The sequence below is a fragment of the Anser brachyrhynchus genome (genome assembly GCF_964034855.1).
Source record: "Anser brachyrhynchus genome assembly, chromosome: 12".
NCBI classification, from domain to species: domain Eukaryota; kingdom Metazoa; phylum Chordata; class Aves; order Anseriformes; family Anatidae; genus Anser; species Anser brachyrhynchus.
This window is the reverse complement of record NC_137707.1, coordinates 15,429,483-15,454,015: the sequence shown is the minus strand read 5'-3', so window position 1 is coordinate 15,454,015 and position 24,533 is coordinate 15,429,483. Positions and strand designations below refer to the sequence as shown.

Below are 24,533 nucleotides of genomic sequence, written 5' to 3'. Positions count from 1 at the left end.
ATCTGGGGAGGAAATGACACGAATCCTACCGAGGGCTGGATGTGACTTCAGCGCCAAGTGCTGATCTGAGAGTCCAAGCAGGGGTTCTGTGGAGCACTGAGCTATAGACAGGAGAACTGGCTTCCAGCACACAAGGTGACACACTAATAAATCCATAGGAAAAAACAAACACAAAAGCTGCTACATAAATAATGCATTCATATTGCCTGGTTTTAAACAAAAAGTCTGACTACAGTCTAGACACGACAGTTAAACTTATAACAGAAAATTATTTCCCTGATCTTTTTCACTGAAACTAACATAAGAGCAGCATTTTACTCTACTTAAAAAATGATTCTCCATTAAAGAAAGATCAATCAGCTTCAGATAGAGCTTCATGATAGTCCAGTTCTAATTCAGTCTACTTCACCACAGAGCTTTGCCATTGACCTGGAAGGTGCAGTATTCATTACCTGACATGGTTTGGGGCAAGTTACCCAAAATACCACTGAGCTCAAGAACAAACAACAATGAAAACCAGAGTAAGGATGAAATGAAACAATGAGCTTCATTTCATGAACATGAGAGTAAGGATTTTGAGCTCTGCTCCTTAATTATTGTGGTTTCACGTGAACATGTCACGTATCATACAGTAGATACTCTTTTCCTAATTCTGCTGATGCATCATTTTAAAATGTAAACATATGTAAAATCTACTTAAAAACATACAAAAAATCATGACAATCTTCCGTTAATGTGACTGAACTCACTTTTTATAAAACAAGCACGCATGGTAGAGGACTTAATACTCTTCTCTCCATCACGTACGTGACTAAATCTACCATCAGCAAAGCTGCTGTGGTGAGTACTAACAATGAAACATCAGGAAGGCTCACTGGCTAGTACCACTACGATGGGACTCGCAAAGCGAGGTCAGAGATATCACCTGGCAATACGGTATTCTAAAATTATTGGCAGGAAATGGGTATTCACAACTGCTAGCTAAATTATTTTTAAGTGTAATGTGCTGGAGAGAGTGGGCGAGTGGCCAAATTCTTCTCTCAGCCATATAAATGCAATTCTGAAGTGACTTCATTGACCTGAGCACTGAAGTAGAAACGTGAATCTATTTCTACCTTAAACGTACTGCAGCCTGTCGCATTAGTGCTGTGATCCTGTCAGATCCTACAAGTAAACAGGGTCAGGACATGCCAATAGACAAACAGGAGATTGTCAAACAACCTCTAAACACGTGAAAGAAGGAGTGCTGGTACCTGCACAGCCATCATTTTCTGAGCATCTCTCTTCAGGAGCTTTCCCTGTGCGATGCCCACCAGGGCCCAAACATTCCCCTTACCTCAGTGACAGCACAAAAGGCCCTAACAGGCATTTGTATCCTCTCGTAAGGCTACAGCACCCAACTTCTTTCACTCACCTTTCTGATGCCCCTTAATTCTCCTTTAGGCTATACTCGTGAAGATTGCTATCCTTTCACATACTTGGCTGGGCAAGTGGCTCACATAAACAGACCCTGTGTTCCTTTTCAGGATGAGGGATCTCGACAAAAACCTGTTTTCTGAACTACCGGAACGAACAAGCATCATTAGGGTTAAGATGTGATAGGAAACGATCCCACCAGTAACTCTGCTACTAGATTTAAGGCAAGGACTTGGCTCTGGACCCCAGAGGGGATGTGTCCCCTCAGCCTGGCAGGGCCTTGCTGACTCCATCCTTGCAGGAGCCTGGCTGCATGTGGAGAGGAAGGGCAGCAAGTCTTACAATAGGATGACCTAAGACTCATTTTGAGACAATTTCATCTACTTCAGGAGAACTTACCCTTCCCCAGAAGGGCTGCCACCATCCAAATGGATTGCATGGTTCCAGCCCATGCAGAAGTACCTCCAACACATCATCCCCACCAACTACGTTTATACAGTTTGGGTGGACAGCCTCAAACACAGGCAGGATTCCAGACTGGACCTGTGGTGAAGACAAACTGAATTTATGCCTTATGTGATGTTAGGTGGCAGTATGCTGCTATGTTAAAGACCCGATATACCTTCCAGTGCTCTAGGAACATTTGGGATATTAACCGGGGAGCCTCAGCCAGATGACAACTTTCCATTCTGCTGACCTACATTATTGCTGCAGTCATTATCTAAGGTAGTCTTTGTTTTGCATCCCAAGCCTCTATTTGTCTAGATAGGCAAGCTAAGGACCTCATTACAGGTAAGAGATTTGAAAGCATATCATGAAGTATACAAAGCACTTCACAGTCCTTTGATTAAATGAATATACGCCAGGTGTCTTTATTAGTCAATAAAGAAGATACAAAAGATGATATGAGAAAGTCAGAAAATGCTCTCAAATCCTAAGTATCTGTTTTGATCAACTTAGTAGCACAATTTGCCACAAAAACAAAGCACTAAAGCCAAATACACAAATACAAATTCTAACCCTCTTAGTCCTTAGCTGTTGAGTAAGCCACTGTGAAACACCCAGGAAGGCCGATAAGAAAAGACACAACCCATCAATACTGAAATCTAGACTTCTTACAAATAAAATATGACGAACGCTTCACTTCATCACACTAAGTTAAAAAGCACTGCTTCTCTAGTATGTGAAGCAGCTTTAATTTTGCTCAGGCTCTGCCCCATAAGAATGCGTTATGGTTTTTTTTTTGAACTATGGTTCCTACGTTAACTATGATTATTGAAAATACCAATAATCCATACAAGTGAAAAATCCATTATTTTTAATTAAAAATTAAATAAAATTCAAATCTGACACTGGAAAATTCCTTAGGTGAAAGAAAGATACACAAAAGGATCTTCTAAGCTTGGCAGATTATAAATAGATGTAGGTACATACAGAAATATTTTGATGCTATTTTCAACATGACCTTTCAATGGTTAACTAACCAACTGTAAGCAGTACAAATCAAAACAGTTCTATTATTACATCTTCATTACGTATCCTGTTAATCTGACCCTTGGATTTACTATATTTAATACTTACACATAAGGTAATTAACCTTTTACTTAAGGTAACAAATAACGTCAAATTAACAAATTTGCATACTTTCTTTGCTAGTAAGATATCTAAGCTGCTAGTACCTTTCATTAAATAGATAAGATTATTTAATAAAAGATATTTAAAGCTTTCTGGTCTTTAATATTTCAAAAGTGAAATTTACCGGAAATCCTAAGTATATTTTTTTCCATATAATGTTGATCAAAGTGATTTTATTTTTTTCTGTATATTCTTGTTGAAAATCTTGGCTTCTTATAGAGAAACAAATGCCCTCCTATTTTTCAGCACCTTTTAAATTATACCGAAAATAGAAGATAATTTAAGGAAAACAGTTTCTATGAAATACTATGTGGATAAAAGCAACTCTATTCTCTAGTAAAATTCCCCATAAAGATTTCTAATCAGAGTGTTTCAAAGTTGTAGAAGTGGTTTCTAACACCATGATTAATCAATACAGTGAAGATGCCTTTAAGACTTCCAGTACCAGCTAAAGAGTCTGCAGCCACATGATATGAAGTGCTGGTTTTACCTCACTCTGCCAGTTTGGATTTGATCAGAAGTTTTCGATGGGTTAATGTTGTGCTAGCCAACTACATACTGGATCAGGTGTCACCTGTATGTACCACTCAGCCTTGATGAAGTATAACATGTCCTTCTCTAGCCACCACGAAAGCGCAAAGCTAGGACAAAGCCTGCATAACATGCTTTGAGTAATTCAACAGAAACGTGCTCATGCCAAACCCAGTTCAAATTAGACCTGTGGTTTGGTGTTAATGATTGTGAAAATGGCATAAGCAGTTTGACCAGTCACCCAACCGGCAGGAACTATTTCAGTGCCCTCACCCACAGAACACCTCTTGCAGTAGTGTGCACAGATATGAACTTAAGAGTTTGGCTCTGAGGCAGTTTTGGGTACAGCTGAGATGGCATTGCTGTAAACAAATGCAGTAGTAGAACCTGATGATAACCACGCTCCAGATCAACAGAATGGAATGAGGATTTTTGGGTGGGAAAAGGAGTAAACTCAAATCAAACAAACCATTTGTGAAGTTCAGTGGTTGCTTTTCCTTTTCATAATAACCACTCTATAGTAAGCAATCAGATGGTAATATAACACGTGATGTAGTTATCAGAACGTCAGGACCTTGTTCCAGGACGCAACAGGGTCAGCCCCAGCTTTCTGACCACAGCCAGCTACATCGGTCTGCAAGCAGAAAGGCTGGATTTTGATCAAATAACATTTTAAATACCACCACGCCCAGTGAGCAGAAATTCAGGCATATGATACAACACCTCAGTCCCCTCTGAAACCCTCTTCCTCGATACTGAGGTGTTTGCCAGCCCTACAAGGCAGCCCCGTGGCAGCCGCCTGCAGCACACGAGCAGCAGCACAGCGGCGCCTGCTACCACATCACCGCTCACTGGTGAGAGGGGGACAACTGCTAACCAAACACCGTGTCTTCACTGCCGTGTCTCTTACCCACAAGAAATGCCCGATGCATGGGAATGCTGAGGCTGTGAAATGGCACTATGCAGAAAATTACATGTTAGCTATCTCCATTATAACAGGCTGTCATCTTTCAGTGCAGACCAGCCATTAATCATCCAACAATCATTCATCCATCCTTTCAGTGAAGCATTAAAATGTGTGCCTTTCTGTCTGTCTCTGGTGCTCATCCAGGTGGAAATTAGAAATCCCAGAGTGCTTTTCAGAAAGTACAGGGGCTAACCTTGGGTGACCCTCAGTAATAAAAGAGAAAACCTGTTTCCATTGTCCACAGCTGCGTGTAAGCTATCGCCCACTACATAATCGGCACCACATTTACCTACACAGTCACCGCTTCTCCAGCATTTAACTCATTCATCTGCAGAGTGGGTTGGGACACTTTGAGTACGAAATATGTTTTGTGAAATCACATTCCATTATCCTTCACAGCATGCAGACGAGCGTTATCGACCAAAAATTTCAGTGCCCCTGTGATTCAGTCTTAAAGGACTCTCCTCCCGGGGTAGCAACCTGCAGCAGGGCTTCAAGTTCAGGCATGGAAATAAGTGCTCAGAACACCATAAAACATATGCTAATAACAAGGGACAAAATTCACTTAGCATAGACAAATGCTTGTTGCTGTTTTCTCCTCTCTTTTTTTCTTATATTGATTTTCTTCGTGGTTAAAATTATGATGCTCATGTTCTCTGGGCTGGATAAAGTCTTATTCTTTCTTTAGAGCTTCTGGATGAAAGACATTCAGGGACTTAGATAATCACCTTCTTAACTAGATTTGATCTGATTTTGAGGTCATTTTCATGCATTAGCTTAAAAGAATTACAACACAATTTAATAAAAAATTCTGTTAACATAACTTAGCCTTGAAAAATTGCACTTACATTGAGCAACTAATATTTTTAATGTTTTATTCACTGAAACCCAACTCTAAAGACATTTTGATCCATAATCAGCAATGTCCTTAAGCACATCCAATCTTTCATTGCAATGGTGAAATTTAAAACTGGAAAAACAACAACAATATAAAGGAGTTAAGTGTCTAAGTCTTATTAGAAGGGGGTAGAAATCAAGCGCCAACTCCCTTAATATTTTTAGTTTCTATCCAAGGGCACATAAAACACATGCAAAGTGCTAAACAGGTTGAAACAGGTTGAGGAGAAGGAGGGGTGACCTCCAGAGATCCCAGATTCCATGTGCTCTCTTACCTGCTCGCTTGAAGGAATTTGCAGTACACTGACCCATCTACAGATTACAACAGATTTTGTACCACATTTGCGATTACGTTATCCAAGCGGCAAATAAGCCAACAGAGAAGCAATCGAATGGATTTTTACTTAGGCTGCAAAATTAATTTTAGAGAAGTTGTGTCACGTAGCAAAAAGGAGGTACAGGCACAGCCATGTGTAATAAGAATAAATATTGGCATAGTGGAAGTACCATTATGCGTTCTCTGGACCATACCTCCAAAAACTCTCATAACTGTAATTAGATGGAAAGGCAAAGAAATGTTATTTTTTCACAGCTTTTTCAGACATACAGATTACATGGTCTGGATTAATTTCTAATTACTCCCTGATGTGCATTGGAAGGACGGATTCTGCTTACAGCAGAAGGTTCCTCAATCCTGAGGAATTCACGTACAGGCACATGCCTAGTTTCTCGGCCCATGGACACAGTGTTAGAAATCACATTGTTAAGCACTACGTAAACTGTGTGTAAAGCTGAGAAATTTAAGCATGTGCATTTATTTGTGGTGAGGGGTAAATGTAGTTAAGAAATGGAGAACAAGAAGAATATGAACATGGGGTACAGATCTTCATTTCATTTGGTAATACTGCTTCCACAAGCATTAAACTTTCAAATATGTACTGCTTAAGGGAATAAGCATTTACAACATATGTTGGACAATTGCACATTCCTTTTTTGTTACACCCTCAGCTAAAAAAAGACAGGACAAATGGTCCCCAAATGCAAATCTACAGAAAGTGACAATTAAAATAGCACAACATCAGAAACTGGAAGAACAACACAGTGCATGAAGTCACACAGAAGGCCAAGGTGAAGTCAGCATTGGAACAGATGTGCGTTTAGATGACACTTGCCCAACGGCCTCTTGGTGTCAAAACTGCAAGCATCCTGCCTGTGAGGAGCAGAGAAGCAGGCCTGCAACTCCCCCACTTGATACATCGCTGGTTACTTGACCAATGATTTATATCGGGTGCCTAACGTATCCACTCTCAATTTTTCTGCAATTAAGGAGGGCAGGGCAGGGCAGTGACAAACGGTTTTCCTGCAGCTCTTTTGGCTTTAGCTATTATCCCTTAGATATCTTCAAACTAATTCATCCCTCTCTAGAATCCCAGGTTTGGGTTGATAAATCAAGCGAGACCTGTGTGTGCTGGGAGCTGATTACAGGGTCATTCCTCAGCAGAAATGTTTGACCATAGTTTCCCAACTTCATATTTTATCTAGCAGCTGGTGATGTATCATCACTAATCCAAATGCAAAGTATCAGGAAATAAAAGAAGGAGGCACTGTTTATAATAAATCACTGACAGGGAAAGCTTGACCTTTTCATTTCCTACAAGGTATTTCATTGTTAGACCACAGACAAACAGAATTTTTCATCTGGTGCTTAATATGCATCAGAAGAGAACAAAGGTTTATAAGAGCAGAGGAGTAGGGTACTATCTCCACTAGAGGACACTTATCTTTCCATAGATCAAAAAAGACAATGTTGTTAATACCGCTTTTTTTCTTAAGACTCCTTTATTCTTCTTATTAAATCATAATTTAATGATAAAATGCACTCCCCTACTTTCATCCTGAAGGGAGATTCAGAGACTGTTAACTTTGAAACACTCCTTTAAAACATGTGTTATTTTTAAGGAAAATGAAATGCTTATCATTAACAGCAAATATAAGCGACTGGCATTACAATGACACAAACATAAAATGATAACACCCATTATTAATGCTCAGGCCTGAGATGTACCTACCATGTGTTACTGTTGTTACTGCAACTGTGGCTGCAGCTGGAACACTGTTCAGACTGGATGCCGTGCAAACACCTAATAAAAGGCTTCCTCTGCAAGGAGCTTCTGTTTCACCTTTTACCCACCAAAAATGGGTAACAGATACAGACACGCCTAATTTTATTTTTTGCAAGGAAAGCTTCAAAAAGTAATATTAATCTGTTCACGTGAGGCAGCTCCTTGGTCCATCCCTCCCAGCCCTCAATCAGGTTATGTGGTACCCAGCCCTGAGATTCCTGAGATTCAGCCCCCTGCCAAACGCAGGAGCCCTGGTGTTGCATTAGGAACGCAGAGGCTGACAAGACATGCGCTCCGTTCCCTCCTGTGCTGAGCAGCAGTACCTGCCACCAGAATGAGATGCCAGGTCTCCCGCAGCCCACAGGGGCCCCAGACCCACACACCCGCTTTTCCAGAGGCTGCTTTGTATGAGGGTGATGAGGAATCCGTGACAGACCTATCCTGCACCCTGCACTGAGACATTCCTGCTCTGCAGGAGCAGCCCTTTGCTGCCAACACAGGTGGTTGCTTCCTTGAGCTCCTCCACAGCTCCACATGCCTCAGCATCACAAGGATCCCAAATACACCGTCAGACACACGCATGCAACTACAACCACACAAGGCCAACTCAGAATCAAGGCAGCAAGTCCCCTAGACCATCTCTTTACCTGGACAAAAACACAGTTGCATGCCTAGGCCAGAAGCTGGTTTCAGTTCCCTTGACTGTTGGTAAATTCCCGTGATTCTTTCTAAACCAGCAGTTAGGAGCTCAGAAAAGCTGAGGCCATCCATGCTTTGCTTGCTACAAGGTTGAACACAAGCAAGCAGCTTCATTAGCTGTGAAACACCTACTGACAAGGCATCTAAACAGGAGCATAGCTTTCATCGTTAGTGCAGGGATCCTGCCCTCCTCCCCAAGCCGTACCAAAAACCAAAAGTCTTGATTTGGGCCTCTAATAGAGCCCTTCCTTCTTGGATCTTCAGCAGTAAGTCTATGCTCACCTGCAAAAGTACAGTAAAGAGCACCAAAAGAGAGGCTTTACTGTTGCCTGTTACAGCAGCTTTTATACTCGTCTTGGCAGCTGGCATCTCCCCTGGTGCCAGCACCCTCAGAAGGGGCAAGGGGAGAATAGAGCACTGGTTTTGCTCCTACTAGCAAGTTGGAGGACATCCTGATGTTGAAGAAGTATCAGCTCAGCTTGCTATGCGAGGACAGTGACATTGCAGCACAACCTGTGGGTGTTTCTGCTGTACTAGTGGTCTCCAACCTCAGAGAGCGCTGTCAGAGCTGCTGCTAAGCCACAAGTGGCTTTTTCTAATTTGCCAGCATCTTAATGTATTTTACTATCATTAGCTACTTGTTCTCCTCTCACACAAAACAGGTTTAGAAAATCTATTTTACTAAGAGCTAGTATATCTAATTTGTACAAATTTACTAAAGCTTGTCAGTCACACTAAAGCATTTAATCATCTGTGACATTAAAATAAAACACTTTAAAACCTTTGGCACAGAGCGTTCCTGTTAAGAAAGTGCTGTAATAGTATTCTCTCTGCTGGCAACACAGAAAAGAGCAGCAGAGAAATTAACTCAAACAAAACACAGTCACTCTTAAAACTTCCACACTGGTCAAAGCTGGAAAACCATGGATGTTCCTTCAAAGAGCAACTTATTCCCACTGTAACGGTTTGAGATGGTTCAGCCTTCTATCGGCACAGGGAAGCTATTATAGAGTCACTACTAGGGGGTTTTAGTGTAATGAGAACCCCTCACTGCCCAGAGGGAAGGGGAATAAATGGAGGAAACTTTCTCTCTGCCTCTATATTACTACTGAGGAAAAAAAGCAAAACACTGAAATTAGAGGAGTTATCTTAAGGGGAATATCTCTTTGCACTCCTATGTTGAAACTTCAGAGTCAGGATAGTTAGGAACTGTTATGTACTTCCACTCCTCTCCTCCTGCCTTCCCTTTAAAAAGAGAAAAATAAGTTGGAATCACATTCACTGCACTCCAAAGAGCCTCACCAAACACAACAAGACTCTGAATTAAGCAGGAATTAGCAAAGCTGAGCCTTCCACTGCATTATGTAGGGCATCCCCTCGTGCAGGAGCAGCAAGCAGGGGGCTCTTCGGGCCCCAACGTGCAGCACCGACCCAGGAGGGTGACCACTGAGCCCAGCGCATCTGCCCCAGGGCTCGCTGCAAGGCTGACGCTTCCATGCCATGAGGCCAGGCTCTGTATCACAAGACTGATCCCCAGGGCAAAAGTTTTCTTAACAATTTCAAATCAAAATATAAAATATATACACATAATAAAAAAATATATATAATAAAATTCAATCAAACATGAGCAGTAAATTGCTATAATTTCATATGCATAAAATATGCACACTACTAAACATACTTCAGGGTTTGCACAGCTGTCTATAGAATACCATTAATCCTGTGTAAATACACTGAAAACAATATTGCCATAGCTAGGTTTACCATTCTAATTTTCTTTCTTCATGTGCACAGTTTCCACTACTGCTGATGGGAATTCTGTTCATGTATTAGCAGGGGAATAAATTGCTTAATTTTCAAATTCACAGTCCTATCTTCAGTAAAGTAGAATCTCTCCTCCTTCTAATTCAATTTGCCTCCCTGCAAATGTCCCCGACAGAAGGTAAGTCACTTTGTGAAAGGCACCTCTGTGTGACTGCCACAAGAAAGGCTCCCTTCTTTTTAAGCATTAAACATGTGCAAAGTAAAGCAAAAAATATTCAAGATATGTAGTAAGGGAAAACGGAAGTGCCTGGAAATATGCCAGGCAATTCTAAGTTAGTTTAGTTTGGGTGTTATTACCCAAAGGCCAGGATTAGGACAGAAGCATTGCATACTTAGTTTAAAAAATTAGTGACTTTTGACATTCGTCTGAGACACTGGTTCAGTGGAAAGGTGTAGAGATACCTGCTGCAGCAGTACTAAGCTGAACTTTGTGCACTCCTGAGAGGAGCCTGCACTGCCCTTTTGAGTGAGCTGGTTTTACCCCTGATTACCAAAGGGCTTCGGACAAGTTTGCTCATGAGCAGCTAGAGAGTGAAACAGCCAGTGTGAAACAGGAGCATCTGAGGACTTCCAAAGGAAAACTCCCTTTTCTCAGAGTTCTACATTTTCTTTGCTAAAGCATCACTTGTCTCCCTACTGTCAGAGCCATGAGCAGGAGAGGCAGCCCCGTGTGTCTGCCAATTGCCCTAGAAAACTCTCCTGCTTTCCTCCCCTACAGCCAGGAAGCAAAAATCAACCACTGTCAGGGCTGGCTACAAGGCGCTGCTAAAGCCTTGTTAGCATTCCTTAAAGGGCTTCCGCTGAAAAAAGGAGTTTGATTTTTTTCCCCCCTGGTTTAGTATCTCTTTTTTTTTTTTTTTTTAATTCATCTTTCTCCCCACAAAGAGAAGAGCTTTCCTTTTCCCGGCCAGGGACGACCAGAAGGGACTGGCACCCAGCATATTCCTCCCAGCCCTCACCTGCTTACCAGGGCCCTTACAGCTGCTGCTCTCCCTTCTGCTTGGGATCACATAGGGGGAATTCCTCACTCTGAAACACTTTCCCAGAATTGTGAATAATGAATACTGTGACTTTTTCAGCACTGCTGCTACCTTGCCTGCAGTGGTCCAGGGCCATACAAGCAAAGCATGAGGGCAGATGTGAAATATTATATTGAGCTAATGTAGGTGGGAAAACAGACAAGCTCTGAAGTGCATAAATCTCTTTAGGTGACCTTGTGTGTCCAAAGTTGGGGCTTTTTCCTGACAATCACCCTAATAGACTTCTCCTTTGGGAGTTTTTGTTTTAGTTTGACAAACAATTCAGCAAGCTTGTCAAGAATTAATTAGGTGGTTCAGGCAAAAACCACCAAAACCAACAAAAAACCCAACCGCCTCCTACCTCTGCTTACAATATCCGGTACCAGCCTAGCTGCACCTACATTTTTACTGCAATTCCTAAAACCTGCACTAATCTGCAGATTGCCTTTCCTCACAAAACCCCAGCAGCTCTCGGTCTCTCCTCTGGTTCTCTCTTTGACAAAAACAAAACTCAGGAAAGAAAGAAAATATGGTAATTACATTGTCTCTGTTTTAAAGGGACAAACAACCTTTGTCCTAATCTGCTCCTTGCAAATTCAAGACAAATACAAGGGAATTAATATCACACAGTTCTCGCTAATGTACTAATTATGTAGTGCTGGCTACCAAATGAAAAGTAGTAACAATGATACACAAGATGATATTAAAAACCATTTACAGGAACAGGAAGTTAACGATTTCTATCCAGAGGATTCTGCTACAGCAGATGGGATTATACCAGAAAAATAAAGTCTCCAATTCTTTATCAATCCTTTCAAGATTAAGAAGGTTTTAAATCATGGTAATTTGGGAGGGGACAAATCCAAACCTGGGGTATTCTCAGTACCAAGTAAACCCCAACATTTGCCATAGGTAAACAGTGAAACTTAATTAACAGGTCAAGCAAGTGATCTAAGGGATTTTTGTAACACCTGTTTCCATGTGCTCAGAGGGAATATTTATAGCAATATTCAACACAACACCCATATCAACTAGAGGACAAATTTGGTAGCATAGATAAACTGATTTTCAGATTTTACTTTTAACAGTTGCCACTTCCCCATATGTTCAGACTGTTCCGGATTTTATTTGCTCCCTTTCAAAACAGACTGTAACTGCACGTACAGAATGAGGGATTTCTATGACTTCAGCTTTGATAAAAAAGGACTATTATTCATCAGGATGCGGTACTGTGCAAAATGCAAAGGTGACTGATGGTGGATAGAAGATCATACTGAAGTGTCACACCAGAAATATTTTTAACCTCGTATATATGGAATAGAATTAATTTCAAAGAAGAATTACTTATTATCTATGTGTATAATTCATGATTTGGAGCAGATTTGTCCCATCGTGTTCCTGGGATCCAGCTCTATCATCTTTAGACCTTCCACCTTTAAAGAAAAGAACAAACCCCTAAAGATCTGCAAAGATTTCAAGTTTTTTGTGCTGGAAGTTTTAAAGGAAGGACTGGCTCTGTGCCAAGTAGTTTTGTATCTGCTAACCTAGATGTACCTCTCTGGTGCTGTTAAGTCCTGAAAAACCCTCATGCAAGCCTTCATCAGTTTTTGCAGAGGAAGAAAAGTCTTCACTTGATCTTCAAAAAAAGCACCGAGTCCAGTTCTCACTATCATAACACCAAAGATCCTATTCAAACACCAAAGTGAAGAGAAAAGAGTAGGAAGAAGCAGCATCTAATGCCAGAGCAATTGCAAGAACAATTTGGGACCAACAAGATCATACCTTATTTAAGGACACATTTGTTAAAAAAAGCATGAATGTGATGTGATTTATCAGCCACTAGTTGCACGCTGAAGGATCCTTGCTGATCATCCAATTGTTTACTTACCTTAGCAAGATTATTCCTACTTGTATTGTACAGATCCCAAAGGGAGGTTCAGACTGAGGAAAGCGCTTCGGGTATTGTCTTTGGCACCAATACATTTTATGGGAAATGTTATGTCAGATTAATAGTATCCTGTATGTTCTTCTGCTGTAAATAGATCTTCCTACCTGGATTACATCTCCCATGTTGCATCAGGGTCCCATCACAGAGAGAAAAAAAGCATCATGTAAGACACCTGGCCATGGGTCTAGTCACTGAGCATCAAGTCAGAAAATAACAATTCCTGTAAGATATTACTGCAGCTTTTCTAACGGTTCCTGGCCACCACCCATAGCATAGAAAGTTACCTTGTTTTAAAGAGAATAACTGTAGTTAGAAGGCTATTTTTTAAAACTTTAATTATAGCTGGTCTAGAAAATTTCTTGCCAAGTCACTGTTTTGTTAATCCTTACATATGTATATAATGCTACTGAAATCAGCAAGACATGCACGTTATCATCTCTACTCACATGACAGCCAAACCAAGCTCTCAGCCATTCAGCACATAAAGACGTATGGAATTAAATTCATTGTGTTCCAGTAGTAAAATGTGAACTCTGATTAATTATGCAAACTTTAAAAAACACATTTAGGGATATGATTTGTTCATAGAGGTACGTTTTGCACACTATCTGAATCTAGCTGAGAGAACACATAAAACATTCATTTCATTTTCTGGTATGTGCTCGTTTAGTACAATACACTCAGCCATAATGATGTAGCTAACAATTTTATGGTCGTGTATGATTCATGCTGCAAAGAATACCATGCCACACGGAAACCTTTTTATTATCAATCACCAGGAAACACAACCTTGAAGACTGGCATTAATTAAGAGGGTAAGGATTTACAAATGCTCCTGCTTCATTCTCTAAATATAAATATTCATGGTAGTATCTATGGATCACCTCTTGAAGCAAAAATTGATCTCAGAAAATGAGGAGTTGTAACAGAAATAGGAACATAATTATGAAAAGCTGTCTTCGAGTCTTTCAACTAGAATACTTTATAATCATCTTTCTTCCTTTTACTTTTTGCAAACAAAACAAAAACATTAGAATAATGATGGTAGCATAACAAAGGTGACCACAAATTTAGATTCCATTCTTACCAAGATCAGTTTTTGATACAAAAAAATTAATTTCTCGCTTTCTTTATCAATGGCTATTTTGTGGGTTCTTTGTGGTGTTTCTCAGTGCAGCAGGCCTGTTAGACACGCACCTACGTTACATACTTATATGTCCCTGTTACCTTGTGTTCATACCGATATCACTATCACTTCTATCTGTACATCTTCCTGAACAAATCCTATAGATTTTTCTAGGTGGAATCCCCAGCTGGGCATCAGCCCTAACTTAGTTGCTTTTTGTTTTCATTTATCTTCCTAATTCTCTTTCTGTAAGTGATTATGGTAAATGCATGCACATTAAGCATACAATAGAAGGAATACATATAACTGAATGTGTTACCCGCTTCAAAATCCACTACTCGTTTCAATTTGTATTATTTCAAGCACACAATATGCATAACATTTTTTGCTATATGTCTCATGTAACACATACATGAAAAATAACATATAGCAATAACATACAGAAAGCAATAATACAGAAAGATTACTGCCATCTCACAAATTTGTTAAATAAAGCATTTCTTAAAAACAATTTAAGTACATAAGGGGGAAAAAAAAGAACGGCAGCAACTAGTGATGCCTGTGGCAAGGAACCCATTTTTCTGCTGAGACTACACCTTGTTAGACTGAAGGAAGACAAACACTTTATTAACCACAGATCTGAAGAAAGTGCAGAAATTTGAAGTTTTTCCTAGCTTTATACACACACAAAAAAAACAGACACTAAGTTTCAACTACAACAAAGTATTATTTTTAGGTCATCAAGAAGCAGATGTTTTCCATTTCCAGAAGTAAATAAAATTGCTCCTGGTGATAAACAGACAGGTAAAATGTTTTGGAACAACGTTGTCTCTCTAACCATCCTGAAGGTAAGTGAACAACATGAACTTGCCCACACTTGATTTCTCCATTGTTAAAATCTGTCAGTTAAGAACTGGCAAAGAACACTAATAAAAAAAGCCAAATTGACTTAGTTCCCTTGATTCACCCCATCCCTTTAATGGTGTTGACAAGATTAGATGACGACAAAAATCTTAGTCTGTACAAACCCCTTGTTGATCTATTTTGTCCTTATCATCATTATTTTGTTCCAACAAACATCCCCCAGCCTCTGGAATTCATCAGCCTAAAACATCGTTTAATATTTTCTCTTCTCAGAGCAGCTCTTATTAACCTAAACCCTTCAGTGAAAAATGCCTATACATATACAGTCTGTGATTAAATAGAACTGTATTCAGGGCTTTCACATATGAATTCTGCTTGGGAGAAAAATTGCCATGCTGCTGGACAGCACATTTGAATTTTCTTCCCTATCACAATTATTTATTATTTCTATTAGCTAATGTTGTTTTACTCCTAATTATGGGTAATTAGATGATGAGTTGTCAGCACACTCCATTCACTTAGAAGCTTCCACATTTAATTAACTCAAGATGGTTTTCAACATTTAAATGTCAAAACAACATTTAGAAAACAGAACATTAACATGTTGTTCATTGAACTGTACATTATAGAATGTGACTTACAGAACCAAAGGTTTCTGTATGATGACAGCTCTCAAATTCTGCTTGTAGAGAGTCCAAATTTGCTGTACCTTCTGACAGCTTTATTACAATGGCTTCAGGCTTAGCAGGTCACCTGTTACAGAGCTCAGGACTGAATTGAGAATGCAATCCTCTGCAGGGCTTGGTGGATAAGGGAAAAACACCCTTCCCAAAACCAGCATCTGTGGTATCTCCAACCTCTACCTCCATTGATTTTAGTGGGCACAGCATGGGCACGGCTCCGCTCAACCAAAAATGGGGAGGAACAACAGAATTAAAACCGTCACCAACTCACAAGGATGCATTTCAAGAACAGAAGTAGCCAAAGTAGCGTTAAAAGATATTTTAGTTCTCAATAACCTTGTTTCTTCAATAATTTATCAACCACATTTTCTCATAAGAGGAGGACACAAAGAATGTTATTAGTATGACACCCAAAAATGTTTTATATTTACAGTGAGATTAAGTGTCATGTTTTGATTTCACCCTTCCAAAACAACCTATCTGACCATCTTAACACTGTCTTTTTCTATTTGACATACGAAATCATAGTATGATCTTACAAAGTTTAGCAGCTAATGAACGTGTTAGTTCGTGTTCAGGTAGTTCTTAGATTGCTGTCGCTGGCATAGCATCAGTCTCCATCTCTGTGAAGATGTACATGCAGTAGAAGGGGTGAAGGAGTAGAAGGGTTGAAGGATGCCAGCCACTGATGCTGTATAGTTCATTAGGAATAGATATGAACAGGGATTTGGGCCCTTACAGGCCCTCCTAGGGAAGAGGAGAGTAATGATGGGAGAACAACTCATGCCCTGTCATGGTTTTGAAAATATACCTGGGAGTTTCTTCTTTTCCTGAGTCTACTCCAAACTTGCAAGAGACTGAGCCTAGGCTAGTAAGTTCTAAGAGTTCATCCTTATTCCTACAGTGACCTAGTATTACCTACTGTGTTTTTGTTTGTTTTACTCCCTAAGCCTTGCTTCCACTATTGGCACAGTCCTTGCCTGAAAACTCTGAAGATACATGGGGGAGGCAGGCAATGAAGCATGCTCAAGGCACTGGGACATCAGGACTCGAGTTAACAGGTTTAAAGAGCCTAAGGCTCATCCCCACATTAGGGGTATGACAGAGTCTGTCCACCAACGGTGCAATCCCAGAAGCCCTGGGAAGGAAAACAGACAAGACCCTCACAATGCAACAATAGGTGACAGCAATAATTATTGCTAGACATGATTTTGTATCAGAAAAGCCGCCATAGAGCAACTGAGATGTTTGAGGTAATATCTGAGGATGAGGTATCTTTTCCTCTTATCAGCAGGACTTTTGGAAGGAGGCTTAGATAGGTTTGTGGGCTTGACGCTTTGCTCCCAGCCAGGTAACTGGACAACAGGAAATTCTTGCTTTGTGAGTGTCAGGGTGCAAGTAAATGGTGGCTTATAAAAGTTGGCTTTGCCCTAGCTAGGGGGAAAAAAAAGCATAATTGCAAGAGACTCCTCTATTATAAGATTCAGAGTTGATGGGATCCATTCTGCTCTATCCAAGTTTCAAATTGTTCTCCAGTGTCACAAGTACTGGTAAGGGCTTTGTATGACAGAATCTGACCTATGTTCATCTTTCAGCCGATGCATTCATTTGCTAAAATTTCTCAAAATCCCCATGGTCACCTAAATGCAGCTTTACCATGTGGAACAAAGCAGCAAAACCAAAAACCAAGCTACCAAGTATATTTCCAGCACTAAGTCAAGTCATTCTAGTCAAGTCATACATATTTCAATTCACTTGGCGTTTGTTCTTTCACATCTCTGTAAGTTATCCTACTTTTCAGTCTGACAAGCTGTCATTGTTTCTAGTAACACGTTTTTGTTTCAGTGGTGGGAGACTTTTCATTACCTTCTGTATCAGAAGAACTGTTTTCCACAGTACATATCCCAAATGCCCGAGTGAAAGAATGCTGCCTGCTTTCTTCAGCACCAAAGCTAGAACTTGAGAGTCAGCGCAAATGATGATAAAAAAATTTACTGAGAATTTGGGGTGTCTCATACCAAGTAGACAGAATAACTTTAAGGCCTATAAAATAAACACAATTTCCTTCTGTTATACAGTAGGCATTATTCATTACCAGTATGGTTTTGTTACTGAACATCAGCAACATGACAGAAGTGTTCCAGCCTTTCTGTTCTCTTTCTGCAGACGTGAGTGTAGCGGTAACCCTAAATGACAGGTGCTCCCACACATCCCCGCATTCAGGCACAGCTCGAGCAGCGTGGTGCCCAGCAGAGGCCGCATAAGCCAGCACCTATTAGCTGCTTCCTTTGATTCTCCAGCTACTGCTCAGGCAGCACAGGATGCAGCCAAGGATAAGCAGCATTAAAAACAATGACAAAAAAATATTACCCCTAACAGAGGTCAATAAGGTACTCTGAAGGGTTTTTCTGTTTCACTTGCTGGTTTTTAAAACAAACTGCCCTGTCAAGATATCAGAGGATTCCCTGCATCTTAAAGCTAATTCAAAGTCTCTGCATAATTTCAGAAAGTTTAAAGAAATGCAGCACACAGCTGAGATCCTCTTCAGACCGAAAGACAGAAAAGCAAAGTAGTCATAGCAATTGCCTTCTCCTGCTCTTATTTATTAGAATTCCAATACTTTTCTCTCTGTTCCCAAGTTCCTTTTTATTATAAACTATACAGCAATTTTCAAAGCTAAGTGCACTTCACAAAGATACTGTTAGCCTCCACTAGGACTTGGGATGCTATTTCTGTCTTTCCCAAAACTAACAATTCTTTACGTGTTATTTTCAGCTGCCAAAAGTATCTGGGATAAGCTGGGTGGGGAGATCAGTTTGCAGCTATGTTCATGACCACGCATTTCTTTTCCTCATGCTAGTTATGTTTCAGATTCTTACAAATTTTTCACTATTTTTACACTATTTTTCAAGTGAATGAATTCAGAGAGTTATAGTGCGTGTCCTGCAGGACATGCATCAGCTTGCAAACACATACATGAACACATACAGAGGAAGTCTTGGGCAACTCAGTAAGGTTTCTGGCTGCATGCTCTTTGAAGCTCTGTTGTAGTTACACATGCCAAAAACTGAACCTTCAAGTAAGACTGAAATGAATTAAAACTAAATACAGAATTTCTCAGAGGCTGGTATGTGTCTCGGAGAGCCTCAAACGGCCAATGAACTTCAGCCTGCCCAGTCACTGTGCCATAATTGCATGGTTATGAACTTTTACTAGTGAATTGCTCCCTTCCAACCTGCCCAGTTTTTAAATCATCACAGGCCTGTTTCCTCTTTCAGTGAGGCCAAGGCTATGCTCCAGCTGCTTCTGCTGGCATGCAGGGCATGACTGCAACCCACTGCTTGTGCTACAAGCAGAAAAGTCCGCAAAGAAAGGGGCCTTGCAGCAGCTCCTGTTGACAAGTCTGCACCTAAAACATTCTTGGTTTCCATGCCCTGGATCCTAATACCCTTCCTGAGTGGGTTGTCTGGAAAGTCTGCATGGAGAACTACAAAGGGATTTCTCGAAGCACAAGAAAAAAAAAGATAATGCTGAAATCCACTTCAGCTTTGAGGTTCCTAGTTGGACAGCGTTGACTATTTCTCTAACACCAAGATATTTGCCTGAAATAATCCTTCAGGCAGGCACCAATTCCTCTGCTCTAAGGGAGGCATTGAGTCCTGATCTGGACTAAAACATTTAGAGTCTGTCAGAACATAACCACATGCCTAAGCAATAACTGGTGATACACCCTAGCAGTCTCCTCGCCCTCACTGAAGTACATAGGGGTGGTATCAAAGTACTGGGTATTGTTACTGTGCAATACTTACATAAATCAGTACTACTTTGGACACAATTTTCTATGTTAGCACCGACGTTTGTGGCTTGCAAGAGGCATTTTTCTACACTGGTGGTTGGCATTCCTACAGGAATTATAATGGTGAGAAGTCATCACATATCTAAACAGCCTTGTGCGTGAAGTTCCTGCTGCCTTAAAACACTGCTTGCGCCTGAATGACTAATGGACTGGATTTATGTACCTTCCCTGTGAACTCTGTGCTCCCATGAAGCCAAGGAACCTTTTATTAAAATACTAGCACAATACAGTTACTTTTAGCTCTCAGTGCCAGCAAAATGAAGATTTCTACAGAGTATAATACTTCCCAGAAGATTAAATTAAAAAAACAACAAACCAGGAATGACTGAGAATCATACTAATCTCACAGAAAACTGGTACTGCCTTTCCAAAAATAAATTCCAGCTCCATACCTACCATTTCATACCCACAATCAAACGCAGGTGCAGCTGTACAACCACAATCAATGGCAGATACACACAGATGTGCAACTACCCGATTTGCAAACAAAGAACGCACATGTCAGTAGCATGGACGACCACATCTTCACTTCAAAGAAGTCAGTACTGTACTTTGGCAGGCAAAAACATACATGTGTTTGGGAGACTCAGCAGTGCAAGAAACGATCACACACTCACTAATCAAAATCCAACCGAGGCCTTCTTTGAAAATTTGGCCCTAAACGTTAAGCAGTGCCTGGAGGCTGATTAAAATTGACCTCTTCAGGGCATAGATCATGCAACACTAAGAAAACAAGCTTAAGAAACAGAAGCAAAGACTGCTGTTCTCTGCATCTTTATTGGTATGAAAACTCTTAAGACGCCAAACAAGGGGTGTGTTCGGGGGGAGACATTAATATCTGAAGAGAGAGATCAAAAGCAGTTAACGTTCCTGGCACTGCATTGTGGCATGTGTATCTTTATACTTTTAAACTTACAGTAAAAAAAAAGAAAAAGGAAAAAAGTAAAAGAAAAAAAGGAAAAAAGAAACATTTCTTTGTTAAATCAAATATTGCCACATGTTATTCATTTTAAGTTTGCTGTCCTAAGATCCAACTTAATTTAGTCTGCATTTAACATTTCTGATCTGAACATTTAATGTGGCAATGTTTTGCTCTGCCAGGAATATTATCTGAATGTTAAACATGAACTCAATTTATTCATCAGAACATGGCAAGCATGATACCAAAGGTCATTTTGTTTATATTGTCCTCTAACTCCATAACTTATGGCCCGTTTCTTTCATCTTCAAACCTCAGAACACTCAACAATATTGGATGTTACAGTGTGGGTAAGAGAACTGGATTCACATTTTTTTTTGGAGCATTTTTATTTGAAACTGGAGGAAAGAAACAGCCTTGTTTAGCAGCAAGAAAAAGCACAGAAAATATGCAACATCTGCTACATTATGAACTGGTAACAGATACTCAAGATAAGCTTGGGCTGGTACGAAGGATGTGTAAGAAGCTATACGCATTACACCTCAACATTCACAATAATTTTCCTGATTCTTTAAGTAGCTGCTGATCCCAGCCGCATCAGTATAAGACCACAACCGCCACACGCACACAGTTTTCATGCAAAACATGGCCACAAAGCCTTCACAGAATCTGCGAGCCAAGTTACAATATTAATTACGCTAGCAGAACTTTATCACATGCACATGTGTCTTCACTGTTCAAAACTACCTTTGGCAGTATTTGGCAGTAAGATTAGCTTAGAATTTGGTACCTCTTCCTTGGACAGCATCATACAATGCTGATATTATTGGTTAAGATGAGTCCACTGCTGGAAACGCTTGTTCCCTCCATCCCCATAACACCTCAAGGCAGCTTGAACCCAAAAGAATAGAACCACACAAAATGGATAAGCAGGTAGATGAAAGTAATGTTAACAGGAACATCTATATCAAAACAAGCTGAACAATTCTCATTCTGAAGTGACAGAAACATACTTCTATTCTTTACTATTTCTCATTACTCCTAAAGAATTATTGCAGAATTCTTCACCCCAGTGGCTGATAACTCAGTTTATCACTCCATTTGTTCAGATGTGAAAATTTCTTTTGCTTTACTGAAGAGTCATTTCCCTGCTATTATACTGAATTGCTAGCACTTCCACACACTTGGTATTGGATATTACAAAAGCAATATTCATCTGCTAATGCACTGTCAATAAAATTTGAAGAAATGGAGTTGATTATTGGTGCTTAGGCTTTTCAAATCCAGTCCATAGAAACATTCAATATGTTATTGATACTTCCCATCAAAACACTCCTCTGAGCACTGTAAATGGGAGACTGAACTAAAATAAACGGCTCAGACTTGACCAGAAGGAGCACCTTTACAGAAAACCCAAAGCAAAAACAACCTAATGCCAAAGGGAGCCACCTCCAGAAACACTGCACTGGCAGGAGGCAAGACAGGTGACATGACACAGACTTTTAGAAGTTCAACACCAATTCCAAGGCGAGGCCCTTCCCAGAAGCCTCATCATCCCATCCAGGTGGGGAGCTGATCCACAAAGGCATTTTCTGGACAGCAGGATTTTCTAAAGCCTGCAGCAAAATGCCCTTATTTGTGGTTTGACCACAAGCCTGTCGAAAGAAGTGGGCACTGGACTTACTCTGCTTTCACTGAAGTCAGCTGCAATCTCAGCTCTGATTTCAGTGATGGCAGAATAAAGCCTCAGCTACCTCCAAAGCATACACCTATAATGACGAATTCAAGCATTAAGGTCATATTTTCAGTGTGTGTATTAGCAGATCCCACAGTTATATTGCTCTTCTATGGTGTATACTTTATGCAAGTATTTAGTGACCCCAGCAGTTAGTTTTACTCAAAGGCTTACATTTTCAAGTTACTAGACTTAAGGTGGTTGTACAATTTCAGAAGATATATGTATATATTTAGTGACAGACATACACAAGTGTGTTAATTGACAGAGTACCTTACTTACCTCCATAATGCACTCTTATGTTTTATATACAGGTAAGCTTCAAGAGTGCATTTCTTAATCCAATGAAATATTTATTAGATCTGAGATCTAAAGTGTACATATTCAATTTTTTATGCACACCTTTACATGATTCATGAAATTCACCCATAATGCGACTTCTTTTCATTAAATTTTGTTTTTATGTATCATTGTTACCCTTTTTTAAAACCAGATTTATATTGAACTGACAAATATCATTCAGGTATCTTTGAACAAAGTAGCTCTTACCTTTTGATAGAAATCACAGAGCTCTGGCACCAGCAGTAGATTTCTCTGTAAACAAACAAAGAAATAAATCACGGATAATGCTAAATTTGCAATGAAACAGAGTACACGTTACACATGTTAGTTTATTTATTAAGAGTTTCTTTAGAAACATGTTGGAGATGGCCAGCACTACATGGAATATCAGACATTAAAAAGAATATTCTGGATGTATATAGAAATTCATCGCTTTACTTAATCCAAGATAGATTTTGGATTGAAGACTGTTGGATTTCTTGATCAATTTTGCATTCTCATACATCTTAAAGGTCAAGCTAAATTTTCAGTCAAAATATCACACTCCTAAAAAAACAAAACTTAGAGTAGCATTACATGTACAAGGGAATTACTGATCAGAGTAAGTCTGGCTACCAAGATGTCTGTTTTATTTTTTTCACTTGCAGCTCAGGCAAGTTACAGGCTATCATCATCATTTTACAGACTACAGCATGGAGGCTACCTCATACAGAGGACGGAGGACTGCAAGCTCGGTATTGCTCATGCAGCAGTAACTGGCCTACAACTGAGGGGTTTGGTTGAGCTACCTAGGGTAGCACTCAGCAAAGCTGCCATGAAGTGCCCTCCATCACTCAAATATTTCTTTTGCTGTCTTTAGAAACAGCTACCCAACGTTCTTTAACAGGGATGTGAATCAAGAGTTAAAACAAACAGGAATATATGTCACTCCTGTAGAAAACAGGAACGTAGCAGCACATGGATACCCTGCAAACCAGATACGAAGAGATTTTACACTGTTCAGCCAGCATTGTTAGGAGTGCAAAGCATTTATATAAGTAAACTATCTAGCAGTAAATCTAAAGATAGCTGACATTCCACATTAGTCTTAAAAAAAAGACAAGGCCTGGTTGTCCATGTTAAATGTCTCCTATGCACACTCAACTCACACTAACTCAGTAGGACACAAGGGCTTGGCACTTTGTATAATCTAGCCCTCAAAAACGCAAGTAACAAGGAAGAGTTTACAGTGTCATTTTTCAAAGTCAGCTGAATGGCATAAGACTGCTGATATTACCTTACAGTGTCAAAAAATCATAGGGAAAATGCTTTAAGTTTCTAAACCATTTGAGGCACCAAATTGCACTACTTAATGCTAACTGCACAGTGTATTTATTTTTGTTAAGAGAAAGAATACTTTTAAGTACTAACCCCAGCTACTGACCCTTTACATGAACAAATTCCTCAATTAACATTTGAATTGCTTCTTTTCCTTGATTTCAGAGGGAGGAAAAGAAAATCCAAACACCATCACTCTTTCCTTCACAGTTAAGGTCAACATTTGCTCAAATGCAGTTTACAGGCAGAAGACAATGTCTGTTTTTGTTGTGAAAATGGATCTAGAAAAACATCTCTTAGGCTGGGTGTCTAGTTGAAGTTCAAAACTAGCAAAAAGAATTCTGACATTTAATACCAACTCCTACATACAGTAATGTGTAAACAGCGCGTATATACATACATTATATACATGTAAAAAAAATACGTATTTTCTATGCATTTAACTTTAAAAGGTCAACTGGTTGAGATCAGGAGGGCTCACAGGGGCTCGCTGCACTCCCCAGCTCTGCAGTGACTCCCTCACACTGCCCAAACAAAATCCATTTTCCCCTCACTTCCTCTATTTCCTCATACAGAAAATGAGGATAAGCCTATCCACCTACATCAGTAAAGCACGATGAAAGGTTCAGAGC

The 24,533-nt window shown here is 40.0% G+C and overlaps 1 protein-coding gene across 1 annotated transcript in view; it reads right to left on the bottom strand.

Moving 5' to 3' along the window:
- LOC308176830 (uncharacterized protein) overlaps positions 1-24,533 on the bottom strand; it is a 472,043-nt gene that overhangs the window by 196,019 nt on the left and 251,491 nt on the right. Inside the window, exons 9-10 of the mRNA XM_080553100.1 lie at positions 22,792-22,836; positions 12,666-12,797 (exon numbers count right to left, since the gene is read on the bottom strand). Coding sequence (XP_080409226.1) covers positions 12,666-12,797; positions 22,792-22,836 — 177 coding nt within the window. The remainder of the gene's footprint in view (positions 1-12,665; positions 12,798-22,791; positions 22,837-24,533) is intronic.